This window comes from Agelaius tricolor, unplaced genomic scaffold (assembly GCF_023055355.1).
Source record: "Agelaius tricolor isolate 1412-34295 unplaced genomic scaffold, bAgeTri1.0.p SCAF_10, whole genome shotgun sequence".
Classification (NCBI taxonomy): domain Eukaryota; kingdom Metazoa; phylum Chordata; class Aves; order Passeriformes; family Icteridae; genus Agelaius; species Agelaius tricolor.
In genome coordinates this window covers 26,431,273-26,445,851 of record NW_027269270.1, presented here as the reverse complement: position 1 = coordinate 26,445,851, position 14,579 = coordinate 26,431,273, and the positions used below count along the sequence as shown (strand labels likewise).

General features: G+C 44.9%; 1 protein-coding gene and 1 long non-coding RNA gene across 18 annotated transcripts in view; one reads left to right on the top strand and one right to left on the bottom strand.

The window, feature by feature from the left end:
• Positions 1 to 14,579, bottom strand: part of KALRN (kalirin RhoGEF kinase) — a 465,290-nt gene that overhangs the window by 52,515 nt on the left and 398,196 nt on the right. For 12 of the 15 annotated variants that reach the window (XM_071435302.1, XM_071435301.1, XM_071435303.1 and 9 more), the window contains 2 exons: positions 3,332 to 3,615; positions 2,439 to 2,543 (listed from right to left, as the gene is read on the bottom strand). In XM_071435302.1, the coding sequence (XP_071291403.1) occupies positions 2,439 to 2,543; positions 3,332 to 3,615 (389 nt within the window). Of the gene's footprint in view, positions 1 to 2,438; positions 2,544 to 3,331; positions 3,616 to 11,897; positions 13,295 to 14,579 lie in introns of those variants that run through there. The other 3 variants (XM_071435298.1, XM_071435304.1, XM_071435312.1) reach the window with 2 other exon arrangements.
• LOC139593863 (uncharacterized) lies at positions 5,737 to 14,297 on the top strand. Of its 3 annotated transcripts, none has more exons than XR_011680411.1 (6): positions 5,737 to 5,825; positions 6,984 to 7,564; positions 8,420 to 8,925; positions 9,247 to 9,696; positions 13,282 to 13,499; positions 13,789 to 14,297. It is a non-coding gene; the product is annotated as an uncharacterized lncRNA (long non-coding RNA). The 3 variants fall into 3 exon arrangements; XR_011680410.1 differs by having other exon boundaries at positions 9,230 to 9,696; XR_011680409.1 differs by lacking the exon at positions 9,247 to 9,696.

The window sequence follows — 14,579 nt, the reverse complement described above, 5'->3', positions numbered from 1 at the left end:
ATGAAAGTATTGTGGAGGGCAGCTATTTCAGTGAAGTCACTGTGCAGGTGCCAGCAAACACCCATCTGAGATTCAGCAGTGCTGGGGAGGGAGATGGGGAATGGGATGGCAGGAATTAGGCAGCTGGCCACCCTTTTTCAGCAGCCCTTTGGGGAGGCTGCTCCTGTTGAGTGACACATGCCCAGTACAAGGAAAAAAAAAAAGCAAAGGAGATTAATCCTAACCAGAAGCCTTGTGACAGAACAGAAACATGAACACACTGCTACTCATCAAGTTGTCTTTCACAAATGATATATCTAATCAACAGTTCTAATTGCAACAACAACAAAAACTACAGGTAATCAGGCTGGTAATTGAGGAATTAGGCTGGTAATGAAGGAATCTCATACTAATGTAAAAACTCAGCCCGCCTGTTTCACCTGCAATGCAGATGGATGTGTCTAGGAAAAAAAAAAAAGACTGAAAATAAGGACTTTGAAGAGATACTGGACAAATACATTGATGATAAGTGCCAAACACAGCCATTCTAGCAGGAGGAGTCCAATTTTTGGAGGCATTAAACAGCTGTTGCTGTCACTTATTTTAACTGAAATTGCTCAATATCTCTGAAAAGTAAATAACTGCAGGATTCTGAAGGAAGCATGAAAATATTTGCTGCCTACAAGAATTCCAGGGTTAAATAAAACTTCTGTGATCGACAAGAGTCTGCTTTGAGTGAGGAAAATAGAAATACGGTACTTCTATTCTTCAGGAACCAAATTATGAATTTCTAATATGAAAAGATCTCGCAATGTGTCTTTATGAGAGCCTCCAGGAGCAGTGAGGCACAATTACTGCTGCCTGGCAGATGGACTCAGGGAAAAGTGTCACCTCCCATACATGCAGACATCTCCTACCTACCACAGCTACTGCCCCACACTGCTGCTGCTGGTCCAGCCTAAGCCCATGCCTGTAAGCACAGAGGGAGGACATGAGCAGGACACTGTGCTCAAATCAACACCATTAAAGAGCTTTCAGCTCCAGCATGGCTCAAACATTGCTAATATGGTGCTCCTGTGCCAGGAAATTCACGACCCTATGGGCTTAAATTTTTTACCCCTTTGTGCAAAGGTTGAATAGGGCAAGAAAAACAAGAGGATAAAAAAGGGGGTTCAGATGCATCTTGCTCTATTTAATTTTCTGTTTTAGGAGTGGGTGAAGAAAAAGGATGCCAAAACACTCTGTAAAGCTCAGACATCTGAAGCAGAAAACAGCTTAGTTCCATGACATTTATGCTGTCAGAAACATATTTAAGAAATCCTGAAATCACATGGCATGTTGGACACCAAAAACAGTGACCTGAGCTGCAGCACTTCTGTTTTTCTTAAAAAAAAAAAACCAACAAAATAAAACCATCTCCCCAAAACCAAAAAGCAAACTAAGCCCCAAACATTTAGCTAAACACCATGGGGAACAAGGCAGGAGCAATTGTGCTGGGCATGGATCCACCAGGGCTCTGCTCTGCTGACCTTTCGCCTCTGCCCTCACCAGAGAGCCATGAGCACACAGAGCGCTCCGAGGGCAGGAGTCCACAGCTCCAGCTGCTTCCTTCTGCTCCTGCTGCCACCACAATGTCATAACATTTCCTGACAGATTACCAGCAAGCCCCCAAATCCTTTACTCCATCACTCTGCTCCTTGAGTCCCAGAAATATTTACATCCTCCTCTCTCTGTATTTCCAAACTTCGGCTTGAACCTTCCCCAAGAACATTCTGGGTTGTTTTGGTTTTTCTTTCCTGACAATTTATTAATCTCCCCTATCCTTGCCTCTTTGCCTGCAGCAATTACAATCAGAGGACAGCAATACAGAAGTGGCAGTGCTAAAAACAGATGCCAGCAGGAAAGCAGGAAACTGAAAAACAGGAGGATGGTTTTCTACAAGGGAGATGACAGCACCAGGAAAGGCTGGGGGGACATGTACAGACAGAACTGGCTCTGAATGCAAACCACTGTCTCAGCCACATTCACAGGCTCTCACCCTGAGTCCAACATAGGACTCTGTAAGCCACAGGGCCAGTTACCACAGCAAATCCTGACTTAATGTCAGAGAACTACCACCACCAGCATGGTGCCACCAAGCACCATTTCCACTGCTACAGCCAGATACCAGCAGCACTTTTCAAACACACGTAGCAAACACAAATTATTGATCTGAAGGGAGTTTCTGCCCACACACAGCACAGCACACCATCCACCTGCCATGAAACAGGGCTAAATTGCTTATCTAGCACTGTTTGTAAATTCACTTGGAAAAAGGTATTAGATTATGATTTGTACACAGGAGACTCTTATAACCACAAGTCTAGGCCCTTGATACCAGGAGACCACTAGAAACCACTGTGATATAGCTATGCAAGAAATGCACTCAAACAGAAAAACTATAGTAAGGGAGGCCTTACCATATCATCTTGGGTTGGATCATTGTCAAAAATCTTCATGGGAGGAGGAAGAGGAGTGTGAGACTCTTCATCTGCTTCATCTTCTCCCCAACCTTTCTTGCTCTTCTGAAGAAAAGTTAAATACAATTAGAAACAGGGACAGGATCCTTTTACCTTTTCAGTTCAGTATCGTGTTGGAAGGAGGGAATTACAGGTAATGGAAGAGAAGCAGTAAAGACATAAGGTTTTGCTGGTTAATCCTGGTGCATTCTAAGGCTTACAGAAATACAGTTTATAGGTCATTCATACAGCTAAGGCAACTACATCTGTCTGTGTGCTGACAGAATAGTAGTTTTTTCATTTAAATAAAAATGGTTTAATGTACATTTTTAAAAATGTGTTCCTCTTATTTGAGTTCAGTTAGTACCTTCTGCATTTTTGGTTTTTAAGTCCTCATTCACTTTATCAGGAAAGTGCCATTCTGGTGGAGAACATGCCTGCAGAAAAACTTCAGGTACAGCTACACAGCAGATTGAACAGAAACATGGCTATTTCTTGGAGTATTTTCATTCAATAAGGAATTACACTGCCATGGTAGCATAAAGGGGATATGAACCTCAGCAGAAACTGATAACAGCTGCTCAAGAATAACTTCATTTCTGTCCATGGCAGCTTTCTAGTAGGCTATTAAAAAACTTAATCAAAGGACAACAATATATGCAAACTGTGAAGCACTATTCCTTATACATTCCATTTCTCTTTGGATGATAAAGCTGTTTGCACCAATGCAATTTTATGTATGATTCGCTGCTCCCTGCAGACCCTAAGGGAGCTGCATTTACTCAAGCATGACTCACACCCCACGGAGGAGATGGTATTTCCCGTAACAAACACCAACAAACACCGGCACACACCTCATCTGCGCTGTCTCCCTGAGGAGTGGTTTCATCTCCAGTCTTTGGTGAGCCGAGGTCAAAGCTCTTCCTGCCATCCCGCACCTTCTTCTGTTTCTTGATGTGGCTCTCGGTCTTGCCGCTGTTCAGGCGGCGCACGGGGCTGGTCAACCATTTCTTCAGGGTGTTGGTCGAGCGCTTGGGGCCCGGAGAGCTCTGGATGGAGTTGAGGGATGGCTGAGGCTGTAGGTTGGCCACGGAGTCAGACTTGCCCCCGTTGTCATTGGCAGAGACTGAGTACGCGTCTGCAAGGAGACGGCGCAGGTGAGACCTCATCCCAGCAGCCCTCTGCTCCCGTGGCACCCAGCACCACCGTACTGCCTGCCTTGGGGAAAGGCTTCGTGACCTATGGACTTTATGCAAACTTTATTGCACGCCAGAGAGAGGAATATGCCCTGCAATGGGCATTTCCCACAATCTCACACGCCTCCCTCATTTCCTACCACGCTATCTGTCCTTATGAAAGATCGCAGACAGCCGAGGTTTTTATATGCAGGGTATTATTCAGGTTTTTTTATGGAAGCCTGATTTTCATGCTAAGTGCTGAATTTCTCAGCTTCTTCCTACAATTTCATTGTGAATTGCCAGGAAGAAAATAAGCACAAAAAAAGAGACCTACTACAGGAGACCTGACAGCCACCAACACATTGTCAGGTTCCATAATTGTTTCTCAGCTGTTTCCCGACCCCAATGACATGATTTAGTTAGACTACTTATTAACTTTGAAGCACCTTAAAATTATCTCCTTTGCCTTTGAAAGCAATCTGCCAGAAGAGTTCACAAATTCACTAGAACTAAGAAACTGGAATTAGAAAAGGTGACAAACTGTTCAAACCAAAGGAAACTCTCAATAAGGTTTAAAATTAAAAAATAGTTTCATTATACGGAAGCAGGAGGTTCTGCTGAACTGCATCCAACCTCAGTTACTGATACACATGTTCAGACTGGCACCTTAGAAAGGGCTGCAACCTTCTTTACTCCCCCCAAATGCAACAGACCAAAGATGTGCCAATGTCAGTGAGGCTTTAAAACCAAAACAAACAAGTTGCTCAAAGATTTCCCAATTGCCCTTCAGGAATAAGTGCTCTGCTTTCAATTTTCTGAAACCATGTTAAGGCAACTCCCTCCCCTCCCTATTAGGGTCTCAGATGTTTAATCCCCACACAGTTTAAGATGAAGATGTTTTACAAAATTCAGACACTGTGACACTCCTTTAAGAAGCATCTCAGGCTGTACATCATAGAAGAGCCAACTAATGTGATTAAACATTTTTACATTGTTATCTCTGAATCTTTTATCTGTCCCAGCAGAAACCAAAATCCTAAGTTACAACACATGAAAATAAACTGCTGCACCCAGATATTCTCAGTTCAGCAATAAATACCACTAGAGATGCTGGGTTGTACACATGCTGAGGGAGAGCTACTCTTGCAGAGAATCACTACCTCTATTGTTTTAGAAGCCAGTTCCTGCTACCTGCATGAAGAGATCATACCCCCTTTGGGCAGAGCTGCTGCTTGCAGCTGTCTGTGCATGGAGCAGAGATTGCATCCTGCCTTGTCTGCCAGTTTGCACAATGCAGACCAGGAGAGTCAGAATGTTTTACAGCCATACAAAGCATCAGTCAGAAGTTGAACCAGTAAGTTATTACATACCTGAGGTCAAAGGTTAAATTTTAGAACATACAGAAATAATTTTAACAAGCTAGCGAAAGTCAAAGTTCACTTCCCAGACAAGAAGAAAATCTCAATCATCTGTTTTTTGACAAAAGGACTGAGTGCAAGAGGAACTGAGAGGAGGACAGGTTCCAGGTGGAGCTGATCCCAGGTGGAGCTGCTGGGGATTTTGTGGCATTCCTCTGTAAGGGCGAAGTAGCAGTCTTATCTCCAAAAGGCCTGGGGTTTAGCCAGCTCCTGCTGATGTTATTTCATGTACACGAAGTAGCGCTAAATCAACGAGTGACAGATACTGTTTGTCAGGGGCCAGCTTATCTTCCACTCAACAGGCTCTGGATAGCTCTCCCTGCAGGCTCCACGTGATGCTCTGCGAGTTTATCAGTGCCCTTGCGTCAGCAAAATGCAGGGTTTCACCATGGTGGGTTTGATTTTCCAAGCGCCCTCGTGGCCCTGGCGGCACTGAAAGCCCCACAGGCAGTGGGGGAAGCTGGAGGGTTCTTGGCCAAAGGGCTTTGCTTGGTGCCCAAAGGTGCCCTTGCTCCTACTGCTGCTGCAGGAGGATGAACTTTGGGAATTCCTGCAGCAAAGGGAGCTGGGCTGCACTCAGAAGGAGAAATGCTGCGGGGCTGCTACTCCAGAGATGGTTTGGGGTGAGAAGATGCATCACAGACTCGCTGCCTTTGCTGGGGACTGGGCTCAGTGGGAGGCAGAGGAGAACCAAGGGTGAGCTGATCTCACCACATCTCAGCTGATGAACAGAGAGGTTTTTACTACACCTTGTAAGTGACACAGTCCAACCCCCACCTCCAGTCCACAGCAATTGGACTTAAAGTTAGCCTCACTTCCCTTACCAAAAGTTAAATTGGTAAAATTGGTTAAATTCCCTTCATTAGCCTCCCTTCCCTTACCAAAAGTTAAATTTGCCAATTTAACTTTTGGTAAGGGAAGGGAGGCTAATGAAGCCTGAGACAACCCCAAGAGTTTGTTACTGAGATGCCAATCCTATCTCAGTCCAGTGGGCTCAAGGCAGGGCCAAGTCCAGGAACCCTGATGCCTGTGAAGGGGCAGGAACCTCTCTTCCCAGAGGGAAACACCCCAGAATTTACCAGCAAGGTCAGGCCCCAGCCTTGCTGCCTCCCTCTCCTTTGCCCAGCAGCACAGCCACAGCTGGGGCATGGACAGACACACAGCACCTCTCCTGCCATGGCACTCTGCTCAGCTGTCCTGGGGAAGTGATGGTCAGTAATGCTGTCACTCCCAGGAAGGCAGCACATGGGCAGAACCAGTCCCAGTCCCAAGCTGGCCCACAGCCCACCCTGCCTGCTTGAAATAATTTTGACACCCAGATCCAGGAACCTTCTGCAGATTGAACATCAGAGTTTCAGAGTCACCAGCCATAAGAAAAGTCAGCCCACAGTTTTCCAGAGGGAGGCTGTTAACACTGTCCAATGATCCCACCGGAAAAGGCTCTGGATTTTCCTGCTCAAGGTCATGCCTTTGGTGATGAAAAAGGCTGTTCACCAAAGAGTTACTGCATGCTGGTCATGCCATGCAACCCCGTCAGATGTGAAGTCCCTCTCCTTCTCCTTGTCAGCTGAACTGCTTTGGCTGAGCACAGTAAGGCATCTGGGACAGAGCCCACACTTTGCCTGGCCCATGCAACCCAAGACTGGAAACATGGCCTTATTTTGCCTGGTAAGGCAGTCTCTGCTGGCTGAGGAACAGGCAGGGAGGTGGGAGAGAAAGGCTGGCATGAATTTCCCTTCTCCCCAGCCACCATGAGAGTCCTCTGACGTTGGGTGACTTTTATCTCTGCCCATGCCCTACACTGGTACAAAGCACTTCCATCTCACCATCCCAATTCCCACTGCTACCAAACATGCCACACCAAGAATTCACATAGAATGTTCATAACCTTTTTTTTTTCTTTTTCAAAGGAACTGCAAATTTGGGTACATTTATGAGCGAGTCACATTTGCAGTTTGCCGGCCCTGGTGAGAATAATCTCCTTTGCACATAAAGCAGGTCACATCAACATGGTTGCAGAGGCAGGACCGGAGCTGAAGGAAGAGCAGAGCTCACAAAATGAGAGAAAGAAACAAGAAGCACAAAAAAAAAATCTGCCAGGAAAGACCTTGCAGACAACCTCCTGAGCCACGTGAGCTCTGCTCTGCGGCGCACATGGCTACAAACACATTAATCATGACACTCGATACTGGCCCGAGACCCAGACACCAGGTGGATCGAGCGGAAGAGGAGGACGCGTTACCGTGCTCTTCTTGCAAAGCACTAGCACATATGTGCTTTGCAAACTGCATTAGGAGAGCTCTTTGGAGACAGTTTGTTTAAGAAAAGCCAGGGAGCTTTTGGGAAAGATGCAGCAGCTCAGTGCATGATAAGCAAGGCAGCTGCTGCTGCCCGCAAGCACCAGCGCAGCAGCGGCTGTCCTGCACTGCAGCAGGTCTGCCTTGAGGAGCTCTCCGCCCACCAATGTCCCAGGACACACGTCTAAAAAAAGGTATTTGGTGAAGCAAAAAGGGTGTAGGAAGGTCAGCAGACTCATGTGGCTAGATTGATTTCCTGGCCAAACCATTCATTCAGACAGAAGAAATGATGGTTTCCAAAACACCCCTAAAGCAAACCTCCAAGAAACTTCTGGCAAGAGGACTGTGAGAGATACTCAGCCAGACCAAAGGGCTTTAACATTCAGAGCTTCTGCCCTGCTGCAGCCATGAAATGTTTGTTATTGTTGGTCAAATGAACAGACATCTGTAAAAGCACAGCTCTTGTACTTGAAAAATAGAAGGTTTCAGTTCTGTGCAACCTCGGGTAAAAAGAAAAACTAAAATTTCATAGACCTGGTTTTAGAGGCACAGTAATATTCTCATTTGAGTCAGTAGGAATTCCTGTTGGAGCATAAACACAAGGCATTTTATTTTTACCTCCCTGTTCCCCAGAGCACACATGGGAGGGGAGGTTTGTCTGATCAGGCTCAGGCAGTACCAGAGTCCTTTGCAGGACCTCAGATCTCTTAACAGGGGAAGGAAAAGGCTTCTCAGAGCAACTCAGAAGAAAACATCAGTCTACTCTATTTGATACATAATAATTACAGATCATAAAGGATAGGAATGAAATATCCATAACTAGAAGAAAATAAAGAATATAGCTATAAAAATAGGAGACTAGAGTAGGGCACAGGCTTGCTTTAAGTGACATGAATCCTCTTCTGATTTATCTATGGCTCCATTTACATCCCAGAAAAACAGCCTGAGAGAAGAGGATTTTTCCACAAAAGTCAAAGAAAATGAGCCAGAATGGGAACTCTTAAGTCCTACTAGCATGTGCATTTAAATCAACAAGTTTTATTTTACAGAGTTAATGCCACTTGTGAATGAAAGCCAATAATGACAATCTGATTGATGAACACATAAATCAGCTCTGCTGTGATAAATAGAGCCCATTTTCTACATTCAGTGGTTCCTGTCACCACTTATGACAAAGACAAAATTTAATCAGATGTGGGTAAAAGACTAACTCAGTCTATACTCGAGTAAATTTCCTAAAGAATGGGAATCTCCATCCCAGAAAGTCCTGGACAGCAGGAATCATCAAGACTCATCCTGTGCACAAACAAAGCCTCTGTGTTAGTATTTCACACTAAACAAAAAGAACCATCTAAACCATCAAAATGCACCTTCTCCTGCCCTTTCCAAGAGCACCTCCATGATCATCCAGGCTGCAGGTTCCAGTTCACAGCTCTCAGCCCCTTGAAGCTTTATACTCTCCCTTGGGAAATGCTGCCTTGAGAGTCCCCTTGGATCTGCTCAAGGGATTTGGGACTAAAGCTCTACCTAATGGATGCAAAGATGGCAGAATGAGGTATGAACACTGCTCCTTTGGTCTCTTCTGTGCTTTTGTACTGAATGTCCAAAACATGCTCAGTGAAACATTTTTATTGGCACAAGTCAGGGTTACAAAACTTTGTGGCTTAGGCAGATGACAGTACTGGTCCTGGTTTTAGTGTTAGAGCCCATTCTGCCTGTAAAACCTGGCATGGATTTGCAAAAGTCTGGGAGGCAACAATATTTGGATAATACAAAGGCACTTTACAGCTATTCCTTTAGTAAAAACACTAGGTGTTAACAGTGTAAATAATGTATCTTACAACATCTAATGTCAACAGATAAGTTGTCTCCTCAGACACATCCTCTGAAAAAGGCTCTAGTGAAGAATATAAGTGAACACAAGCAAATTTTCAGTGGCCATGTCAGACAAAGACAGAGGACAACTGGCTTGAAAAGCCCTTTAGATTAGACGTACATCAAACTTTCGCAATGGAATTGCAGAACGTGCCCTGGAGACTTCCATCCTCTCCCAGCTCTGCTCAGCAGCCCCACACGTGTCCAACCACAGACCTGCCCTGGGCCTCAGCTCAAGCTAAAAATGAGATGGGACCATGTAGGAAAGAACTTCACACCAGAGGCAACAGACACGTTCAAACTATGCCACTGAAATCTAAATGCAGATTTTGTTCAGAGATTCAAATGCTCTCCCTAAATTCATAACCCCCTGGAAATGAGCAAAATGAGAAGGTTCAATTGAATTTTCTGTTTATCATTTGAAGCTTCAAGCTGGAAGTAGCATCAAAAGGTAAAAATCAATCTGGCAGGACTCTCACAACTCCACTTATATGGATGAAATGACTTCTGTCCAAACTCAAGAATAACGGCATGGAGTTAAATATTTTACAAAAAAAGTTTCTAGTCCAATAGAGGAAGCAGCAGACATATTGGACAAACTTTCTGATCACTGTAATGTAAAACCTCAAAATCTGACTTTCTGTTTCATTGCCAAGCATGCAAACATGACTTACTTCCAAAGAATAGGGGAAAAAAGGACTAGAATCTAAATTAATCACACAACATTTAGAACACACTGTTTTGCTATTGAATAGCTCTCATTTCTTGGAAATATGTAAGAAGAGCTGCTTTGAGATAGAGAATGACCTGCAAAATTCCCTTTAACCACACTGCAAAGCAGGGGATGCTCCAGAAGGATTTTGCATATGGGTTTGGTCTTCGGGAAACGGTCACCAACATGTTGGCTTCAATATTCAGCTTTCTGATCATTACTTCAGGTTGAAACCTAATGTGAGGAAAACAAGCACTCACCCAGCTGGGGTGAGTAAACACTGTCACTTGGAGCCACTCATTTCCGAGGCAGGCAGCAGCTTCATCTGCTGCTCTCGGCAGTCAAGGAGCTGTGCAGGCTCTGCCCAAGGGCGCTGCAGAGTGGAACACACCCCCTAGGAGCCTCTCTCTTTCCATTAACTACAGAGGGAGTCCGAGGAAATTATACCCTCAGCTAAATTTAGTTATTGTGAATCCCCTTCCCACATCTGAGTACGTTCCATACCAGGCCGATCTCGCAGCAGGGAATGATTAGCTGAAGTTAAGCATCTGTCAATTCACTTTAATGAGCAATAACTCGTGGCAACCTGCCATTAGCTTCAGTTGAATAGCTTTTATTTTTAGCTGGTGTTGCTCAGATGCAGCTTCCATCCAACATGTGCTGGGAAAGCTGACATCCCAAAGTAGTCTCCAGGTCTTCATTGTGCCAGTCGGAGTGTCAGGGCTCAAGAGCTGCAGTTCCTGGAGGTCAGAGAAAAGTCACTGCAGTTCTGGGAAAGTTTCAAAGAGTGAGATAAAACCAAAAGCCTGGAGAAACAGCACAGAGGCGCATGGTCCCCAGAGACCTTGCAAGAAAAGTTACTGAAATCCTGAGAGCGTGCTGAATGAGTGAGCTGGGTCTCCAGGGACAGAAACAGCACAAGGGGAAGGCACAGAGAGAGAAAGCCTGCTGAAATAAAACATGACTTCAGTACTGTCCAAGAGTGCCCAGTGAGAGGAACAAATGCACAAGCTCTCTATTGTATCTGCTGCTTCATGTGGATCTAGGCTTTTATCAGAGGTGACCATAGGGAGGGCAAGGGGAAAAGAGCAAGATGAGTCCTCAGGTGAATATAGGGCAGGGTCTCATTTCCTCTAGAAAGGAAACCCAGTTTCAGTCAGGAGCTGCTGCTGAAGCAGAAGGCTAAACATGAAGGCAGAACATGTGTTCGTGCCTCCAAAGAGACCCTCAGGAAAGTGTTCAACTCAGCCCCATGGCACCAAGTGCTTGAAGAGCAGCTGGAACACCTGAGGTCCTTCCCTATGAGTGTCCTGCTTTGCAATGGGTTTCCACAGAACAGCTTAAAACTGTTATGGGTATCTACAACTTCTCTTGCTGGAGGTTTGAGCCTTTTTGTCTCCATGTACCAGCCTAATTCTTCCTGCTTCAGAGTCCCATCTGAGCCCCACATAAGCTGCTGTGAATTCATAATAAAAATAATAAGAGGACAAATATTCAGAGTGAATCCACCAACCTGTTGGTGAGATACTCCTAGCCAGCTCCTATCCTGAACCACTGTGAGACACGAGGCAAGGCAGGGCAGCAACAGACCTTCAGGGGAACCTTGAAGCAACATCTTTTTAGAACACACTTTTACTGCATAAAAAGGTGTGGAAAAGCTCAGAAATAGAGCAGTTGCCCCACACAGGAGAGTTGGAGGCCAGATGCAGTATCTGTGTGCATTTAACTTCATTCACCCATTCCCCTGCCTCGAGTTTGTGCTCAGCACAGGTCCCAGGCCAGCCCTGAGCACAGTGACAGCAAGTCCCACACATCTGCTGGGAGTGCACATTGGAGCAGCCTTCCTGTAATGCCTCACAGCTGGCTGAGCTCATTGCTGAAGTCAAGAGGCATGCATTTCTTCAGCAAAGAAATGAAATAAAAAGTCAAGACTAACAAGATCCAGAAAGGGCATGCTTTTTTTTTTTTTGAACAAATCAACATTTATTTCAATGTAGTGAAACAACTTGTTGAAGCACTTCTCTCAGTTCTACTTTACATTTTGTATTTACACTGTCCTCATTCTGTGACAAAAATAAAATAATCTCCAACCCTGAAGTTTCCAGAATAAGTGTCGCTAGCAGCAAAAATAACAAAGCCCCAAACACAAAGCAAAAATCCCACTTGATATATTTTGATGGGAGATTTTTGCATGTTCCATAAAAAAATTTTAACCCTGAAACTTTATGAAAAGCTATATGGGATGACAAGGAGGAAAATGTAATGTGTTTGAAGCTGAACGAGAGCAGCATTTGCTGGCCTTTGCAAGTACACTGTTACTTTTAGCATAAGGAACTGTGAAATGCTTAGACACCCACATAGAAGCAGACTTTTAAACTTGGATCAAAGCAGTTCTGCTCTTCTGGGAGCGTAAGGGTACTAGAGTCAGCAAATGCCATCTTTTATCCTGGATGTTGGGCACAAAAACAAACTTTATTACACATGGTTTCCAAGCAGCTGTTAGTAAAACACAAGCCTTATTCTTTTGTCAAGTGTCAAGGGTCAGCTTCATTCAGCAGCTTCCAAATTGAGCTACTGTAAGAATTTTGAAGTAATTTCTCAGTTAAATGACATCATTGCTAAGGTCAACTCTGCCTTATAGTTGAAGTCAGCAACCTCTGTGACAAGGTGGACCACTCTGTTAAATGGGGGGAGAGAAGACAATGATGTTTGAGTATCATATTGAGGTCTCCCTATCTCAAAGGAAGCTGTAGCTATGTACCCAAAAATTCTCCACGGAAACAACAAAAGAGTATCAGTGACAAACTTGGAATTGGAAAAATAAACCAAAAAAAGCAAGAACAGAACCCAAAGCTTTTTGGGATAGGAAGAAAAACTGCATGTTGAGAAAGAAGGGATTGGTTATTAAACTTTCCAGGCACACAGAGGGCTCGGAAAGCACAGAAAACAAGCAGAACAAACAAACACAACTGTGTGCATCTTTGCATCAGCTTCTTTTGCCAAATGCAGTAGCTTCCAACATTCAGCAGCTGCCTCTTGCTTTCTAGTGCTGTGGAGTTCTCTTTGGTACTTGGAGGCTGTGAGGAGCTCCGGGCAAAGAGAAAGTCTTTGTCCATTTACCAACCAATTCCAAAGGCGCTGATCTTGAATAACTTTACTAAGCAAGAGTGACACAGATGTCTAGGAAAGGGGACTTTTCTCTTAGTAAAGTTGTGGTAGGTGCAGTGGAAACCCAAGGCAATCTACAAGCTTGTCAATTTGTGCCTAGGTAAGAACAGAGTCCTCCATGAACGTCTCTCATTTGTTCACTCTTAAATTATTCAGGCTCTGACAGCCCCTGAAAAGAAAAGAACGGAATAAGGATAAGTTGCAAGTGGCGCAGGGCAGGAGCGGACACCACGAAACCACCAAGAACAACGGGGTTGGGGTGTTTGACAACAGACACACTGCAGCTGCAGCCTCCAGGGCTGGAGCCCAAAGCAGCTTCCTCCACACCCTTGTCCTCCAGAAATGCCAGCAGGAAATACAAGCTCACAGCAAAGGTACTGATTGGGATGAATTAAAAGGAGGAATGAATGCAGTCAATGCAAACAGCGGTTTGGAAATAAAACACACAGATAAGAACTGCTGGTGCTTGTGACACTTTGCTCTTTGAACACAGCACAGGGAGACGGCTAAGCAGCTCGGAGACTTTTAACTGCACACTCAAGACTATCAGTTAGGCTTGTGGGAAGCTTTAATTCATTCAGCTTAAGTAGCAAAACCAGAACACCACTTGCTGTCCCATATAACAGGCTCACACTATCTGCGTCTTGGTTTTCCGTTTGACAGCTCGGCAGGGAGTAGCTCTGTGAGGAAGCTTCCCTGTGATGCCAGTCAACAAGTTTATCAAATTTCAGGTGACAAAGTCACCACTACACTCTATCTGCGTCAGCAAGAAAGATGGACAGGAACGTGAAGTCTCAGAGAGCATCTGCTACATGGGAACAGGAGAGCTGGCTCTCTGCAGCACCCTGCCGAGGTCTCAGCCCTCTGAAGCTGTGCCAGTGCCTTGACCCAGACACCAGCCTTCCCAGTGAGGCTAGTCCTAAGGAACTGATTGATTGTGACTTCTGAAGGGCCACACAGAGCCACCCACAGCTTTTATGGTGCCTACATCATTGCTCCTTACCAGCAGCCTCCTTATGGGAAAAACCCCCTACATCCAGCTTTGCAGAGATGTGGAGAGGTGCCCTGCATGAAGTGCTTCATTCCCTTCTCCATCACCGAGTCTCATCACAAACAGCTGTAAAAATGCTCTACCAAGCAACATGTCTAATAAACTTTCATTACAAAAGCCATCTTCTCTATTGCTGGGTGGCTACTTTCTTTTGGCTCCATCTTTCAGAGGAAGCAGGAAAAAAAAACACTTGAACACAACAGCAAGGATCAGTAGCAGAGGCTCTTTGATTCTACAAAGGCTTTGTTGAATACAGGTGACCTGTTAGTGCATTTTAAGATGTCTGATCACAGACATCACCTGCCTGACAGTTTATTATCTCCAGGACAAGTGACTGCAGGGAATATTCAGCAAACATCAGCCTTTCAATGTTTGTCTGGAGCTTGCCTTGCTGTAGGCTTGT